At 49.6% G+C, this 18,579-nt stretch overlaps 1 protein-coding gene across 1 annotated transcript; it reads right to left on the bottom strand.

Annotated features, from left to right (window-relative positions):
- Nucleotides 1–3,633: 3,633 nt before the first annotated feature.
- Nucleotides 3,634–17,753, bottom strand: C3H7orf26 (chromosome 3 C7orf26 homolog). The gene is made up of 6 exons (XM_041750348.1): nt 17,287–17,753; nt 16,612–16,833; nt 14,148–14,313; nt 9,874–10,398; nt 8,444–8,483; nt 3,634–4,415 (listed from the first exon to the last, which is right to left on the bottom strand). Exons 1-6 carry the CDS (start codon nt 17,476–17,478, stop codon nt 4,214–4,216), a joined length of 1,347 nt encoding a protein of 448 aa, XP_041606282.1. The 5' UTR covers nt 17,479–17,753; the 3' UTR covers nt 3,634–4,213.
- Between the last annotated feature and the right edge of the window lie 826 nt (nt 17,754–18,579).

Genomic DNA, 18,579 nt, shown 5'->3' with positions numbered 1-18,579 from the left:
CTATTCAAGTAGTTTCTGGATTTTCCTTAAAAAAAAAAAATTGGGACACCTGGGTGGCTCAGCAGTTGAGCATCTGCCTTTAGCTTGGGGTGTGATCCCGGAGTCCCAGGATCAAGTCCTGCATCAGGCTCCCTGCATGGAGCCTGTTTCTCCCTCTGCCTGTGTCTCTGCCTCTCTCCCTGTGTCTCTCATGATTAACGAATACAATCTTAAAAAAAAAATAAATAAATACTGCACCCAGCATTTCCATAGGGGTGTGTGTCCAAGAACACTAAAAACACATGCCCACACAAAACCTTGTACACAAATGTTCATAGCAGAAACGCTCCTATGAACCAAAGCATTCAAGTGTCTATCAGCCAATGAATGGATAAATAAAATGTGATACATCCATACAATAGGGTATTATTTGGCCATAAAAGGTAATGAAGTGCTGATACATGCTACAATGTAGATGAACCCCCCACACATGATGCTAAGTAAGTCTAAGAAGCCAGTCACAAAAGACCACATCTGTATGATTTTATTTATGTGAGGTGTTCAGAACAGACAAACCCATAAGAGATAGAAAGTAGATTGGTTGCCCTGGGCCGCGGGGGAGATGGGGAGAGGGTACTAATGGGTGCAGGATTTCTTTTAGGGGATGATGAAATGTTCTAAGATAGTGGTGATGTTTGTTTGCACAACTCTGTAAATACAATGCAACCATCAAATCATGCACTTGAAATGAGTGAATTAGGTAAGTGAATTATCTCTCCATAAAACTGTTACTTGGGGATCCCCGGGTGGCTCAGCGGTTTAGTGCCTGCCTTCAGCCAGGGCCTGATGCTGGGGTCCCAGGATCGAGTCCCGCATCGGGCTCCCTTTGTGGAGCCTGCTTCTCCCTCTCCGTGTGTCTCTGCCTCTCTCTCATGAATAAATAAAATCTTTAAAAAAATAAAATACAATTGTTACTTAAAAAACAAATACTGCCATGAACATCCTTGAATATCCCTTTTGGGTTCCAGGACTGCTGGGAGACGGGGCCATTTTATTTTTTCATTTCTCCAGAGTGGCTAAACCAGTTATCTACATCAACAGTGTGATCATTGTTTCTTCAGACCTTAGCTACTTTCTATTTTGCCAATCTGATGGATAAGTGAAAATCATGGCATCTCTTTTTAATTTATATTTCCCTGGTTACCAGTTTTAGAATCTTTTCTTATTGGTCGTTTGTATTTTCTATGAACTATCTGTTCATGTCCTTCACTCATTTATTCTAATTTTGATTAATTTGTTTTTAATACATTCTATATAGATATACTTCATTTTACAGTCTGCAAATATTTTCTCATACACAATTTTTTTTTAAGTTTGAACAATTACTTTTAAAAAAAAGATTTTATTTATTTAGTTGAAAGAGAGAGAGGGAACACGAGCAGGGAGGAGGGGCAGAAGAAGAGGGAGAAGCAGACTCCCCGCTGAGCAGGGACCCAGATACTGTGGGCCCAGGACCCTGGTATGATGACCTGAGCTGAAGGCAGACACTTAACTGACTGAGCCATCCAGGCACCTGTCCTATGCAAATTTTTAATGTACATAAAATATTCATTAGCAAGAGCCTGGCACATACTTAGTAAACAGGAAATATTCTCATTAAAAAGTGAAAGGTGAAAATTGGTAAACGTGTAAACAGCGCATATACACCTACTTTTTTTTCTAAGATTTTATTTATTTATTCATGAGAGACCCAGAGAGAAAGAGGCAGAGACATAGGCAGAGGGAGAAGCAGGCTTCCCTCAGGGAGCCCAATGTGGGACTCGATCCCTGAACTCCAGGATCATGCCCTGAACTGAAAGCAGAGCTTAACCACTGAGCCAGCTGTCCAGGTGTCCCTAAACCTACATTTTTAATAAGTAGACTTAATTACTCATGTACTACTAGAAACACCACCAAAGAAAGTTGGAGACTCCAGTAGCTTTATTTCCTACATTTTCCCTCCCTTCCCCTCTACACCCCTCCTCCTCTTTCTCTCCCCTCCCCTTCGTTTGTTCACCCAGTCACTCATGGCGAAAACCGCCTTGGGTCTGAGAGGAGCCAAGACATAACTAGTCCCTGGAAATGTTTAGAGGAAGCCTCCTTTTGGGAGTCATGCTCATAGACCTCTAACTACACAGCCATTGGAGAGCTTCTTTTCCACGCTTTTTCAGAAACACTTGGCACCAGAGGTGAATACCAAGAACCAGCCAAGCGCTCATCTCCTGTTTCATGGGTGTGTCCCAAGACATAGAAGCAGACATTTACTTTTTCAATCCCAGATCTGACCTCGGCAGATAAACGTATAAATAGGGAACACAATGAACCAGGAATAAAGAAGGCAAAGTCAGAGAAAGGGCAATTTCCTTTCTGGTTCATGGCTCTCAAATGTAATTTAAAAACAGATTCCTGGGCAGCCCGGGTGGCTCAGTGGTTTAGCACCGCCTTCCGTCCAGGGCGTGATCCTGGAGACCTGGGATCAGGTCCCACGTCAGGCTCCCTGCATGGAGCCTGCTTCTCCCTCTGCCTGTGTCTCTGTTTCTCTCATGAATAAATAAAATCTTTAAAAATAAATAAAAATAAAAACAGATTCCTGGGGCACCTGGGTGGCTCAGTTGGTGAAGCGTCTGCCTTCAGCTCAGGTCATGGTCGCAGGGGCATGGGATTGAGCCCCAGGTCCAGCTCTCTGCTCAGTGGGGAGCCTGCTTCTCCCTCTTCCTCTCTCCCTGCTTGTACGCTGTGTCAAATGAATAATATCTTAAAAAACAAACATCCCTGAGAGGCTGGTTCTTACACACCAGCTGCAGCTCTGGGAACCTGGTTGAGCACTGTGGGTGCCCAAAGAGAGCCACAGGTATGCAAGGCTGAGAAAGCACATATGGTTGGGGTCCTTTCCAACCAAGGGCAAACCCTACACGGCAGCTGCACTGGCTCCTGCTCCTAACCTTGAGGGATGCCCTGAACTCCAGACTTTGAAAAGAAAGAAAAAGAAAGAAAAGAAAGAGAAAGAAAGAAAAGAGAAAGAAAGAAAAGAGAAAAAAAAGAAAAGAGAAGAAAGAAAAGAGAAGAAAGAAAAGGAAGGAAGGAAGGAAGGAAGGAAGGAAGGAAGGAAGGAAGGAAGGAAGGAAGGAAGGAAGGAAGGAAGGAAGGAAGGAAGGAAGACACAGGAATTTATTAGGTAGTTTGGTTTGGTCTGGTCTCCTGAGTGGTGGCCTTTGGCCAAGAACAGAAAGGTAGACAAACCACAAGGTTAAATTTCATCCCTACAAGTTCATCTTAGTCCTTTATTGCTCACTGGTCATAGTAAGCGTCTCTCATGCCTTGCTTCTAGTCCAGGGGAGTGTTAGGTCATAGCTAGTGATATCTCTTTTCTAAAACTAGTAAATGAGAACTCAAAGCCGATACCTTCCATTGAGTGCCAGCAAAAAAATGGAGGGAAGCAGACAGACCCTCGGGGCAGCACAGGGCAGAGGAGATGTGTTGTCAGTAGCATTTCTGTTAAAAAAAGTGCCTAAAATTATTATTCAATCTTCTAACCCCATCACTGCAGACCCACAAGGAAACCACTGCCACTCACAATGACTACATTTTAAAAATACAGTCCATAAAGTCTATAAAGCTGTTTAGAAAAAATTTATTTGAACATACGAAAGGAAAATTTAGACCCCGATAAAACAGAGGAGCTCCTCGGCGGGGATGGGCGGTCCTCTTGCAGGTCCCTGCCCAGTTCCCCAGCCAGCGCCAAGCGCCCAGGCCCAGCCTCGAGCTCACGGAGCTCCCCGGGAACCCGGGTGGCAGGGGCCCCGTCACATTCACGTACGGAGATGCCAAAGGGCCTTGCAAATGCTGCTTATCACAGCTGTGCTCGGGGCAGCACGGGCTCCCTGCATGTCTGAAACGACACACAGATACTGGCTTGTGGAGTCGGTGTGTCCGCAGGCCTCCCAAGCCCTCATCAGGCGCTGCCCACTCCTCCTTTCATCGATCCCACGTGGACTTCTGCAAATGTGACCCCATGGGAGGCCCCCCGACTGCAACGCTGCACAACTTCGGCACCAAGACAGTCCTGCCAGGGCAACGAGGGGCCACCACCTGCCCCACGAGGTCCTCTTCTGCGGGATGGCTGCCCCCTTCTCTGAAAGGCTTCCTCCGGCCCACACAGAAGGCACACTGCCCCTCAGTTGCACACGGGATCGGCCTAGCGAATGGGCCTGAACGGGAATGTCATGCCCGAGATGAAGGTGTGCCCTGGGTGTGTGGGCAGGGCAGGATGGGCGGCAGGGTGGGCCGGCACGGCCCCGTAGCCCAGCGGGGGCGTGTGGATGTGGGGGTAGAAGCCTGGGGGGAGCGCCGCATGTGGTGCCTGCTGCACAGGGCCCGAGATCACCAGCTGGAGCAGGCTGCAAATACAAGCACAAGGGTTAGGCCGGGGTGACTGGGCTGGCCTGTCTACTTGTGGAGGCAGCACCCTGAGGACAGTAGAGAAGGCCTGGGCACGGTGGGGCCTCACACATGCACCAGGAGAGGTGCCCCACAGAGGCACAGAACATGCGGTTTCCAGAGGGGGAAATCTGTCAACCTGGGGTAGAATAGGGGTGGCTTGTGGCTATGGATGACCTGGGGGTGGCAGGATTGAAATTGGTCCCGGACAGAGGAGAGAGGAGCAGCTGGCAATAGGAAAAGCAGGATCCTGTGGGCAACAACAGAGAGGGAGGGACCCGAGGAAACCACACGGCAGGTGCCCAAGGGCTCCAGTGGCAGGACTGTGGAGGAAGGGTCTGCACTCAGGCTTACAGCCTCAGGACGCTCTGGGCACAGCTTCAGTGTGGTGGCCTGGGCACCCCTACACCTCTGCTTCACTCCCAACTGTCTACAGTTAAGAGGTCATGACCCAGACACTGCAGCAAGTAGGATGGCAGGCCACAGTGTTCTCAGCGTCACTCGTCATGATTGAGTCCCTGCCAAATTCCAAGCACAGCCACGTGAAAGCTGGCCTTCCAGAGACTCTCATGTGAGCATGGTATAGGGCCCTGCCCTCCTGATGGCGCAGGCCTGGACCCGGCCCTTACCCGTTCCCTCTCTGCAGAGCTTCCAACCCTCCTCTTTATTGCTTCTTCACTGCAGGGGTGACAGTCGTCTGCACCCACACTCCAGCCCTACACATCATACCACCTCTGGGTCTCCACAAACCACCTCACGACCCTGTCACTCCTCCCTTCCACCCACAACTGCTCCAAGCCAGGGGTGCCAGGCACCTTCTTGGGCCTGTGCCCCCTCTCTGTGGTTTGGAATATCCACAGGCTCGGCCTCCCTTCTGGTATCCCTCTCAGTTTCCAATATTGGTCCCTTTTGAAACTCCCTGAAGAGTTCTCTCTGATTGGTCTCGTCCTTGACAAACCTCTACGTTCCCTCCCAGAAAGATCAGCAGAGATTCCTACCTTTCCCACCACTGACAGCCCTCCTAGGCCTTAGTGCACCCACATCCTGCAGTCAATCCCAAATACCCAATCACGCCTTAATCAGAGAAACTTGGGATCCCTGGGTGGCGCAGCGGTTTGGCGCCTGCCTTTGGCCCAGGGCGCGATCCTGGAGACCCCGGATCGAATCCCACGTCGGGCTCCCGGTGCATGGAGCCTGCTTCTCCCTCTGCCTGTGTCTCTGCCTCTCTCTCTCTCTCTCTCTCTCTCTCTCTATCATAAATAAATAAAAATTAAAAAAAAATCAGAGAAACTTCTTGGGCCCTTGGGCCCTTTCCTCTTTAGGACTGAGGTTTCCTTTCCCAGCCCTGCCTCTCCCCTCCCTCCCTTGGCCCTCAGCTGCAGACACTATGGCTCTGCTCTTCCTCTTCTGGCCACACCCCAGGGCCATGGCTTGAGCTGGTTTCTAATCTCCACAGCATCTAATCTGGTCTCTCCACATCACCAGATCTGTCTGCCTGGTCCTGTTCATACCCATCATTTACCCTCAGGACTTCCTCATCCCACGAAGCCATACCTTCTCTGCAACCTGTGTTGCTTGGTCCAGGAACAACCCCAGGCACTTGGCCCTGGCTCCTGTCGATGCCTACCTGGAGCTCTGAGGGTGGGAGCTAAGCCTTCTGCAGACTGACCCCTTCCCCCCAGTACAAAGCCTGGTGCCCACAGGAGGGGCTCAAAAGATTAACTGAAGGCACGAAGAAAGCTGCTGCCCTCTCACGGCCCAAAACTCTTCGGAGCCCCTTTTCATTTATGTTACTACTTTTCTATAACCTGGGATGAGAAATTCACTCAAAATAAGCAAACACAGAAATAAACCTAAGGAGGGTATTACAGAAACAAAATGTAAGTCCTATGTTTGTTTGAACCTACATACCCTGCCAGAGACAAAAGGAGTTTCAAGAAATTTCCAGTCTCTTCGGAAAGCAATAAAAAGAACAGAGACTATCTGAAGTCAGAGAAGTTTTCCAAGTGACCACACGTCCTGTTCTTCCCCGCACTAATGCCAGGCTGCCCTGGGAGGCTGGGTTTTGGGACACACGTGTCAGGAGGGCAGGGCCCAACACAGGGTGTGAGGCAGTTCCACTGGGATTCCAATGGGGACCAGTAGCCACACTGCTCAGAAAATAAGGGATCTACACCCAATCACTGCGTTGACGCCCTGAAACATTCACACTAAACAATGGCTGAGCACAAAGAAGTGAAATATTACTAAGAGATTACTGCAAGAGGAGCAGAAAGATGCCCACTTATACTAACACACTCATCAGATGCCAGGTGATTTTCCTAGAGCCCCGGGCGGGGGGGTAAAGGAACAGTGTGGGCTCCTGAGGGACAGGCGTCCATTCTGTTGAGCAGGATCATTTTGTTCCACTGGGAGCCAGCACACTCCACCTATTTGGTTTTTGTATCTGCCCAGACACCTGATCGAAGCCACCTTCCCACAGCAGGGCCTGGTACCAAGATCCCTAAGCACACAGGAGCACGCAGTCCCTGGGCAGCAAATACTCTTGCTGTCAGCCCACAAGCTGGCACCTGGCCAACCCTCTGGCCTCCAGTTATGTGTGTTATCAGCCTGCTACATGTGCCCAGACTCACTGACCCAGCAGAGTTGGTGGGCCAGACCCTGGGCAGTTGAAAGCACCCCTACTGTGGTGGAGCCTGGTAGCTGGCTCCCACTCTGTCCACACTGCTGGCCAATGCCAGCCCTGGAGCCCCAGTGCCTCTGTCCCTGATAAAGGCCAACATGACCCTCTGAAGAAAGGATGTTAGTAATCCTACCAACATCACTGGATTGTCTTCTGTCCCTGTGCAGGATAGAGCTGTGCCCTCGGCTACAGATGCTTTCTCACCTCCGTGTCACAATTACTATTTTTAGTGGATACATAATTTCTGTTCTGTTAATGTATCACTACTAACTTACTAAGTATCCCCATACTTGAGGGTCATGAGGTTGCTTCCAGTTTTTTGCTACTAATACTGCATTTGCCTGAAACGTTTTTGCACATACAGCTTTTGCTTCTTAGAGTCCGGAGGAAATTAAGTGACGTTCCTACATTATGAAAATAATAGTATGCTGCACAGCAGCTAATACTTCTTAGACACTACACACCAAGTCCTATCCTAAGTGCTGTGTTTCTATTTTAATCCTCACAAAATCCTCTGGGTGGGGCGAGAGAGGCAGGGGGATGAAGCAGGTATTATTATTTTCTTGATTTTGCAGACAAAACAAGGCAGTGGAAGATATGGAACTTGCCCACGGTCATACAGAGAGCAAGCAGCCAGCCTGGACTCCTCCCCACTATTCATATTGCTTCCCTCAAATGATGACAATAAGCACCATTTAAGGTCAGAATCCCACATGCCGGGGACTAGGCTGGAAGGTTACAAATACCACCTCATTTAATCCTCACTACGACCCTATGACAGAGGAAAATGTCCCCCAGTTTTACAAGGGCTGAAACCGAGGCTCATAGACAGGTGGAGCTATTGCCCAAGCATCACAGAAAACCAGTTAGAACCATGCTTATGACCCACTCAGGGTCACCCATCAACAAATCCTAACTGACACGCTATGCCCTGGGGCCATGGCTCTGCAGTGTTTACCAAAGGCCTGTGCCACCCACATTGTCACCAACAATATGTGTGCACAAACATCAAAAGTCACCAGGAAACACATATGCTAATTTAGTGAGGGGTAAGTGACTCTGAGCTTACTCCTGTTTCTTTCCTTGACTCCCAGGCAAGGTGGCTTTATCTGTTTGAATTACTCTCCACTTGGGCTTTCTCTCATGTGGGTCATGCTATCATACCTCCCACTCATCATTAGATCCTTAGGGGGCTCCTTACATACAGATGCTCTAGACCCTACAGACCAGCTCTACCCAAGGAGGCCAGGACGAGGGGTCCACCCGAAGCTCAGCCCAGCCCGAAGTCTTTGAGAGGGCACTTACTTATTATGAGGCAGCCTGGAGCACAAGGTTCTCAGGTCATCTGAAATCAAGGAGATATATCATAAGGAACAGACTGGAGACAAGATGAAACGTTCACTGAGTTCTTTTCAAGGATGTTGACAAGACAGCAATAGTGCCTTAACTATATTTTCCTAACGTCACTTAGAAACCATGTTCTCTCTTCCTTCAATTCTTGCTTTTTAACAACTAGGTCCAGGGCAGCCCGGTGGCTCAGCGGTTTAGTGTCGCCTTCAGCCCAGGGCCTGATCCTGGACACCCGGGATCGAGTCCCACATTGGGTTCCCTGCATGGAACCTGCTTATCCCTCTGCTTGTGTCTCTGCCTCTCTCTCTGCGTCTCTCATGGCTAAATAAATAAAATCTTAAAAAACAAAAACAAAAATTAGGTCCAAACAGAATACATGACTCAGGAAGGGGGGCAGGTCTACCAGGAACCATGGTTTTCACACCCATGGCTGTGAAAAGGCCCAGAGGCAGGGCTCTCACTGAGCAGATCAGATGCTCAAACGCATCACGCATCAGAGTGACTGCCGCCTGGGGTCACTGGCAACATCTGGGAGCTCACAGTCACTAAAGCACAGGTGCGATGAAACACAGAGAGTGCTCTAGCACTGAAGTGCCAGAGAATTATGGACCCTGGAAACAGGTGCTGGAAATGCTTCATGCACTTGATTGAACCTGTGTACTATGTACTGCAGAAAAGGAAAAGGTTCAAGGCGCCTGAAAGGCTCAGTCAAACATCTGCTTTTGGCTCAGGTCATGATCCTGGGGTCCTGGGGTTGAGCCCTATGTCAGGCTCCTTGTTCAGCGGGGAGCCTGCTTCTCCCTCTCCCTCTGCCTGCCTCTACCCCTGCTTGTGTTGTCAAATAAATGAATGAATGAATGAATGAATAAATAAATAAATAAATAAAATCTTTAACAAAAAAGAAAAGATTTTCTACAAGGAAAGATGGTAAGGTGGTTTTTTTTGTTTTGTTTTGTTTTGCTTTTAAGATTTTATTTATTCATAGAGATGCAGAGAGAGAGAGAGAGAGAGGCAGAGACACAGGCAGAGGGAGAAGCACGCTCCTTGCAGAGAGCCTGATGTGGGACTCAATCCAGGGTCTCCAGGATCACGCCCTGGGCTGCAGGCAGCACTAAACTGCTGCGCCACTGGGGCTGCCCAGTAAGGTGTTATTCTGATTCTTAAGGAGTCCCGGGTCCTGGGCAAAGGGGCTGGGAGAGACACAGACTGCATGGCCAGTGTCTCCCTGGGCACGCTCTGTGACTTTGCCCTGGTATCCTGTGCTAAGAGGAAAGGAGTCCTGAAAGAGCAGAGGATGATGCGTGGCCAGGACTCCCTGTCTTCCTTCTGGCAGGGGGTGGTGGCAGCCCTGCCCCCCAGAGGGCCCAGGCCAGGGAGTCACCCACCTCTCGTGCACAGCAGGGCCCCGGAAGCCATGGCTACTTGCAGAGCCTGCGCCAGCCGGTCCAGGGAGAGCTCGATCTCCTGGGAGGCGTTGAGGGGGTTCAGTTCATCCGCCAGCCTGTTAATCTCCTCTACCAGGGGGACCATGTGGTCAAACAGGATGAGCCCCAGGCGCCCATACAGATTCTTCTCAGTTAAGTGCACCTGGACCACCATAAGGACCTGCAGGACGCTGAGGTGGAGTTTTGAGTACAAGAGGTGGGAGTCTCTGTCCATCCCTCCAGAGTCCTTTGGAACTTTGGGAGTGACGTGGCCATTAGATAAGGAGGGCTTCTTCTTCCTTTTATAAGCCAGAGGGGCCTTCACACACCAGCGGATCAATCCAGTGAGTGGGGTGAGCTCTAAAAATCCTATGGGGAGATTGGCAGCAATCGGAGTATTTAAAAAAGTGATGAGAATCAACCTTGGGTCCTCAAAAATCCAGCTGACAATCATTTCGAGCAAATCCAATGGTGGGATGAGGTCATCTGCCAACAGAAACACTTTAAGTCAGAAGTGTCTGCAGCCCCCATGATAGAGGCAGATGTCAGGGAGATGGGCCCGAGGGCACAGTACGCAGCACCTGACACACAGACTACGCATTTTGTTTACCTTTGTTTACCTATCTTCCACCCCCTTTCCCAGAACACCCCCCCAACACCTTGAGGGCTGGGACTCTCATCTTAGAGCCAGGACTGTCTAGCCACAGTGGGCTCAACAACTTATTTGTTAAATAAACAACTACCTAGAACTCCATCACGCCTTAACTTGTCCCATGGGTCAATTTAAATAAACTCCCACACTCTTTATACCCCAAACTGCTACCCCACCTCAGCCCCTTCCAGAGAGTAGGGTTTGTCCCTGGGCAGGTGGCTCCTCTGTGGCAGTGATGGCTACAGTGGCCTCTGCTCAGAGCAGCTCTGAGAGTGGTGAGGGGTCAGTCAGCCACCAAGAACCATCTAAGCCCCAAATCTGGAATCCGTGTCTAAGTGAAGACTGACCTCCTGTGACCCTGGACCTGGTACATTCTACAGCCTAGACAGAGAACAATAATTAAAATAAATGCTGACCTTTATTTTGGGCTTACTATTTTCTAGGCCCCAATCTACATCCTTTACACAGATTAACTCACTCCTCACATAACCCACCTATTATAGGAAGGAGGAGGCTTGGTGATATCAAGTCACTCCCCTGGGACTCATTAGAAGTGTGTGGTGGGCCCAGATCTGGGCCCAGATGGCTTGGCTCTGAACCACTCAACTGCACTGCCCATCCTGGGAGTGGCACACAAAGCCCTTGTCTGTGAGCATGGGAATGGGTCCCCAGCCTCCTGTCTCTGGAGCTGTGCAGCTCTCAGCTCACACAGAGCTAAGGGTGACAGGGTCCTTCCAGGATGCTGAGGCCAAAGCCAAGTAAGAGACAGGAGAGTGTGGGGTGAGACACATATTGACCGAGACTCCTCCTCCAGAGACATGCCCCTTCTTCCGGAGATCATGCCTACCTACTCATGTGTTCAACCTCGCCCTGCCCTTGTTATATAAATGAGGACAATAGGTAGCAGTTGTCCTCCTTCACTTGGCACAATAAGCAGTGGGAGACCCTGTGTCTGGCCCCTTGAACCCTTGAGAGGTTTCTGTCTGATGATTGCCAGTCTCATACCTACTCGTCCAGCACACTACCACCCCCCGACACCCACACACATCTAAGCCGAGGCATCTCTAAGAGCCTGAAAGCTGTGTGTACGTGTGTGCCCGGTGCATAAAGTGAGCGAGTGTACTTGAGCAAGTTATAAGTTACCTCCATGACCTTCCTACTCAAAGACGCAAGTTCTCTGCACCATTCGGGCAAGAGGAGGTTCTGTCTCCTTAGGTGAGCTTCTTCCACCTTGTAGTTTTGAAGGTACAGATGGCCCAGGAATGCTCTCCTGTTACCAGAAGCTCCCAAGAGCAGCATCGGTCACCATTCTGACTGTGGACTCCAGTCCCTCCTCTAGGGCCACCACTGTGTGCCTGGTGACCTCCCTATCTCCAAACTCACCAAGTTGTATACATTAAAGATGTATAGCTTTTTGCATGCTGATCATACCTCCATACAATGGTTGCAAAACAATCACCAACACGTTAGACTGGCAAACTGGCTTAAGAGAAAAATACCATGTCTCATATCCATTCTAGAATGCTCGTATTCTCTAAACATGACTTCCTTTTCCACACTGTCTAATCTGTCCCCCATGTGAAGGGCAATTCCCATCCTTGTTGGTCTGGAATAATGGATGGCTTGGAAAAGCAACCATGATGCTGTACAATGGTTTAATTAAATCTTTCCTTTGGGAAAACAAAGGGCCCAACTACTGTTCCCAGCTATTAACAGCTCTGAGGAAGCCTTTACAGAAGAGTGCCAGGGAAAAGCCCACTCTAGCAGCAGAGTACTACTCACAAGACCTGCCTCCCAGCCCAGGGGCACACCACTGGGACAGTGACAGTTTAAAAGTACACATGACTATGACACGCACTTCTATGTTCATACTGCCCACACGGACTTTCTTAAGAGAAATAAAAAATTGAACAGTAAGGGGAAAAAAAGTACAAATAAAAGGACAAGTATAATCATGGTGCTGCTGGAGTGAACAAAACTGGAAATGTTGAAGGCTCTCCTGCTGCTGATTTAGCCATCAGACCAGAATAAGAGACTGTCAGCCCTCTGAGTGGCAAGAACCGAGAGCAAAGGAGGAATCTGAAATAGAAATGCAGGCTTTGAGTCTGGCTCTGCAGAAAAAGTGCCTACCGTGGTGAGGTCTGAAACCTCCCCATGTGGAAATCCAGGCCCAGAGTCCCTGCCCACGGGCCAAATGGACTGTGGGGTTCACACAAGGACACAGATGTAAAAGGATGCAGTGCTTCATGAAACCTTGTCAATCCATGTTCCTTAGCACCCACCTCTGGGGGAGGTAAGTACACAGCAGAGCCTAGTCAGTGTAGGTCTGAGACTCCCATTCTAATTCGACCAGAGCTAGTCAACCTGTATTGGTTTTATTGGGAGCCTGCAAAAAAGACCTGACTAGAGTGCTCTGATGCTGGACAGGGATGGGGACAAGGGCTTCTCCCAGTTGAAGTCAAATGCCATCTACTGGCTGCCTAAGGACTTCGCCAGGCATCTTCCTAAGAAAGCTTTAAAAATGTCACCAGGAAAAAAAAAGAAAAAAGAAAAAAAAATGTCACCACGGTAGAAGCGCCACACATGCCTCCCAGTACAATATGCCCAGGACACACCTAGGCAGGATTGTTGCCAAAAATGTTTAACCCAAATTTTACATAAGGAAACATCAGATAATCTAAATTGAGGGACATTCTGCAAAACAACTGGCCTGAGCTCTTCAAAAACATCAATGTCATAAGAAAATTTTTTTAATGCTTTATCTGTTCAAGATTTAAAAAGACCAAAGTGACATAACAACTATGTATAACGTATGAACCCTGATGGGATCCTGAATTCTCCTGACCCTTCAAGGGGCGGCAGGGCTATAAAAGACATTATTGAGATAATTAGGGAAATCTGAATCTGGTCTATATAAGAGATAATGGTATTCCCTCCATATTTAATTTCTTGGGTGTGATAATGGTATCATGGTTACTAAGGGAATGCTCATTTTTGCAAGAGAGATACATATGTGCTTAAGTCCTTGATATATGACATTGATAACAAACTCTCAAAAATTCAGGAAAACCAAACACTTTCAAGTATGTGTGAGAGAGGGGGAGAGAAAGAGAGGAAGGGAAAGAGAGAACATGGTAAGTGTTAACAGGTGGTGAATCTAGGTGAGAGTCTTGCAAACTTATAATAATCTTGCCACTTTGCGAAGTTTTGATATTTTCTAAAATAAAAAGTGATGGATCAGAAAAAGCAAGTCATCCAGGGAGAGAGCCATGTCTTCCCCAGACATCATTTGCCAGCATTTTTTTTTTTTTTTTGTAGTCGCCAGCATTTTTAGGCTGTCTGCCACTCGGACCATTACTGAGTTTGGCAAGTGGGAGTCACTAAGGAAAGCTCCCTGCTGGCAAATTCCAGAAGTCCAGGTGGTCCCTTCCTTTCGCTTTTCAGCCTAAAAGAAAACACACATTTCAGAGGGGGAAAAAAAAAAGCCAACACTTCTACTGGACATTTTGCCTAGGTGTTTGGTGGAAATAAAAATGACAATCAACTGAGCTGCTTTAACAGCCACAGCCTGTTTCAAATTTACCTGATGACAGGTCATACAGTGCGGTGACAGAAGTTATGAACTGGCAGCAGAAGCGAGGGCTGGCACTGAGTATCTGCTTCAGCGTCTGCACGGATCCCGGCACCAGACAGCAGTAGTCATCCACGAGGGCCCTGGCTAACCTCACACAGTAGACCACAGGCGTCCGCTGGAAAGAAGCCACAGTCCACATAACTACAAGTGTCGTGAGCTAGTAGACAACTATGTACATGTGGTGGAGACCACCAGACCTGGGAAAATCACTTTCCAAGAGGGGGGCAAAAAGATGTTCAGAGCTTATTTGACATAGAGCTCAGCCAACCTAAGCCCACAGACCAAATCCATCCTGACACCTGTTGCTGTAAATAAACTTCTGCTGAAACATGGATCTGCTCATCTGTTTGCTATTGTGTAAGGCTGCTCCTACACTACAAAGGCAGAGCTGACTGGTTTTGACGCAGACCATATGATCCACAGAGCCTAAAATATTTACTGTCTTACCCTTTCCATAAAAGGCCTGCGGACTCTTGCTCTGAAGTTCACTTAGGAAAGATCGCTTCTAACTTCAGGTGAGGAAATGATAACTTTTGTGACCCTATAGGTGAGACTCCAAAGGTAGAAATGAACAGTTGCTGTTCAAGCACTTTAAAGAGCTTGCCGAGCTTGCCGAGCTTGCCGAGTGTTTGTGAGTGCTCATGTGATTCTAGAGCAATGCTTCTTCACTTTCTCTCTCTCTCTTATGATCCTCCTTTACAGATTTCCGTAATATTTTCAAATCCTACCTTACCACCCTCCCCTGCCTTTTTCCTTCCCACTCAGAGGCCAATCTGTAGCTACTGCCACATTCAACAGCTGCTCAGGATGCTCCAGTTCCAGGGCCCCTGGGTGGCCTACTGGGGGGAAGCTGCAAGGAGACAGCAGGCCAGATTGTTCCCTCGGGCTCAGATCTGCTCCCACAACCACAAACTACCATCCCCTGCCTTCCCTAGCAGGAAGCTGCAGCCTCTTGCCTCGATGGGGCAAATCCTGATTCAAACCACTGTGACCCTTTCTTGTCACTGACATCTGCTTTTTGCCAAAAAGCCAGCACAACAGCATCAGGAGAGAGAAATGGGAAATCATGTGATGAATTACAAGATGCTAAGCCTGACTATACTAGGTGATCAGCGGATAGAGGTAATTGTGACATTAAATACAGCACACACGATCAATTCAGATGCCCCTGAGATCGGACTGGTGAGAATTAAGGTACAGATTCCACCAAGACTTACCTGTGTGACGCAAAGGACAACGTATCTTTCTAGCCACATTGTGAGAATAAACAGTTTTCAAGGAAAACGTCTACATTAATTGGGAAACAAAACCCAACACTAAATAACTTCAAGTACTTGAGAATGAAGCAGGTTTGTGAAAATGGATATGGCAAATTCTGTCAGCTTAGTTGAGAATCATGTTAATTCGAATTCTGAGTTAATCACTACTCCAATTACCAATTTTTGAAAAGACTCTGAGTAATAAAAAAAGCAAAACAAAATCTTTTCAAATACCCTCTAACACAAAATCTTCTGATATTCTTTGATATTTAAAAACACACTAGCAGGTTCTGACATCCATAACCATTAGAAGAGCCATGATCTTTGTAATGTCACCCCGGGACAATGCAGAACAATTCACATGCTTACTGACCTAATTGTATATAATTTGATTTACAATAATCTTAAAAACAGGGATCCCTGGGTGGCGCAGTGGTTTAGCGCCTGCCTTTGGCCCAGGGGACGATCCTGGAGATCTGGGATCGAATCCCACGTCGGGCTCCCTGCATGGAGCCTGCTTCTCCCTCTGCCTATGTCTCTGCCTCTCTCTCTGTCTCTGTGTGACTATCATAAGTAAATAAAATTTTAAAAATAACAATAATCTTAAAAACAAACAAACTGAACTTTAAGGCCACAACATGCATAACTATTTTCAAAATACTACCTTATTTCCAGCTAAGGAAAAGAATTTTTCACTTGTCCCGGAGATGAACTTTTTTTTTATTTTTAAAATCCATTTACCATTACAAACTACGGTTTTGTCAGGAATGGTTACCACCCGCATGCAACTGCAGATGTAGGGTAGCAGCACACAGGGTAGTGACAGCAAGGAGATAACACACAGGAAAAGCCTCACCTGAAACCCAATTAAGGGAAGAATTCCTGACACTAAACTCCTCTTCAGACTCTTAGAAGAAGGCTATTTCGGGGATTCCTGGGTGGCTCAGCAGTTAGCACCTGCCTTCCTCCCAGGGCCTGATCCTGGAGTCCAGGGATCCAGTCCCACATCAGGCTCCCTGCATGGAGCCTGCTTCTCCCTCTGTGTCTCTGCCTTTCTCTCTCTGTCTCATGAATAAATAAATAAAATCTTAAAAAAAAAAAAAAAAAGAAGAAGGAGAAGGAAGAGGAGAAGAAGGCTACTTCTGGAGAAATACCTGGAGCCAGGAGGCCGCACACTCCAACACTGGGATTCGACACACAGCCACTGCCATGGAGACCAGTTTTCCCAACAAGCTCATCCGGCTGTCATCAGCCTTGTTCCCTTGGGGGCTGAAAAGGGATGAGAAAATAATCTGCCGGACAGAGTCCTTGGTTTGTTCCTGGAAGTAATTGCACATGATTTCGAGAAGCTGGAGCTCCTGAAGTGAATTCAACCTCTGTAAAACAAATGGGAGAGAAGCGATAAGAAATTAAGCTTTAACCTGCGCGTGAATTCTTAAGGCAAGAAAACAGGAACGACTCTCTTTTCCCCAGGGAACTGTTCACTCCTCTACAGCCCGAGTCCCAGGGGAGAAGAACTCTGCTACTCTCAGATGTCACTACGGAATTCTACATCACCCTGGGGCGCTCAGGACGACCTACACAGGTTTGAGACTCGATTACAGGCCTTTAACGTCTCTTCCCGCAGCACCACTGAGGCCGGGCTGTCGCACCCAGCTGAGCAATGCTCAGGAAGCCAGAGCAGGTGCGCTGGGGCTGCTGCGAAGGAGCCCGGCCACGGGCGAGAACGGAGCCGCTCAGACCAAGAGGGTCTGTGCTTGGCAAACGCTTGTCACCGCGAGGGGCGGAAGAGGGAGCGAGAGTCTCCTTCTCGCGGACGCCCGCCGCACCTTGGGCTGCGCGCCGCGCTCCTTGGGCACCTGGAACACGAACTCCTCGAGCAGCTCCACGGGGCCCTTGTCCACGATGGGCAGCGGCGCGCTCTGCAGCTGGCTGCTGAAGTAGATGTCCAGGTGGTACAACACCTCCTTGGCAGCGCTCAGCGCGTCGCGGCGCAGCAGCGAGTGGCGGATGTCGCTCATGGTGCGGCCGCCGCGGCCCGGGGCGCCCGGAGCGCGTCGGGACTTCCGCCCCGGGCCCCGCGGGCGCGCCCGCCGCCGCCGAGACAAAGAGGCCGCAACCCGGCCTCTGCCCGCCGACCCCGGCGCCCGCCCGCCTGCGGCTCCCGCTCGGGCCTGCTTAGGGGGCCATCGCCGCCGCCGCCGGCCAGCGGGCGCCCGGCTGTGCGACTGCGGCGCCACCGAGGGCAGCGGGAGCCCGACGCCGCGGAGCCGAACGGCGGCGGAATGCCGAGCGCGGCGACGGCGGCCCGCAGGGGCCAAGCGAGGGCCGTGGCGAGGGCCGGCTCTCGGGAGGGCGCCACCTGGCGGCCCGGCCCGCCCGCGTGGAGGGAGGCCCGCCCCGTCCCCCGGGCCCCGCCCCCGGGCCCCGCGACCGCCCTCGGACCTGGAGCCGGGCGGCCGCGCCCACAGCTGGACGCTGATTGGGCTTCGAGCTCCACCAGCCAGCGCGCAGGACGGGAAGCTCCTCTGGCTTCCTTTGCGCGGCGCTGGAAGCCTACTGATTAATTTCACCGCGCTTTTCCACCTGTAGGATGGGCTCGCTGGGGCTGGGACATAGCTCAGGCCTCAGCAGGCCGCGTCAAAGATTATGTCTAGTCTGGAACTCTTGGGGCTGCGGTGACAAATGATGCCTCCTGACTCCTGACCGCCCCCTGCCCCCCCCCCCTCCAAGTTCTTGTCACGAGTTCCCCCTTCCCCAACCCCCTCCAGTACGGATGGCCGTGGCAATCTTAGGTATCCTGCTCCTGAAAACTCTCCCCTCCTAAAAGCTCTCAGCACTTTCTATGGATCTCTTCTGCATCCATCTCTGCACTGAATTAACGAGGCAGTGGCGGGGTGGGGCTCTGGGTGTTAGTTTGGATTTTAAAAACAGGGCTATAAGACTTGATCAGGGCCACAAGAAGCCAGTGACTGAGGGCAGGCAGGGGACAAGCACAAGACTGGGCCCATGCTGGCTCAAGGGAGGACCTGGGTGAGAGTGCTAGGTCTGATTAAGGAGATGAAAAGCCAAGGCCTTTCTCCTTGGGAGAGGTGGAAAGGCCATCAAAAAGAGTGCAGCCA

Source organism: Vulpes lagopus, chromosome 3, assembly GCF_018345385.1.
Source record: "Vulpes lagopus strain Blue_001 chromosome 3, ASM1834538v1, whole genome shotgun sequence".
Lineage (NCBI taxonomy): Eukaryota > Metazoa > Chordata > Mammalia > Carnivora > Canidae > Vulpes > Vulpes lagopus.
The sequence above is the reverse complement of the archived record's forward strand: the minus strand, read 5'-3'. Positions and strand labels throughout refer to the sequence as shown.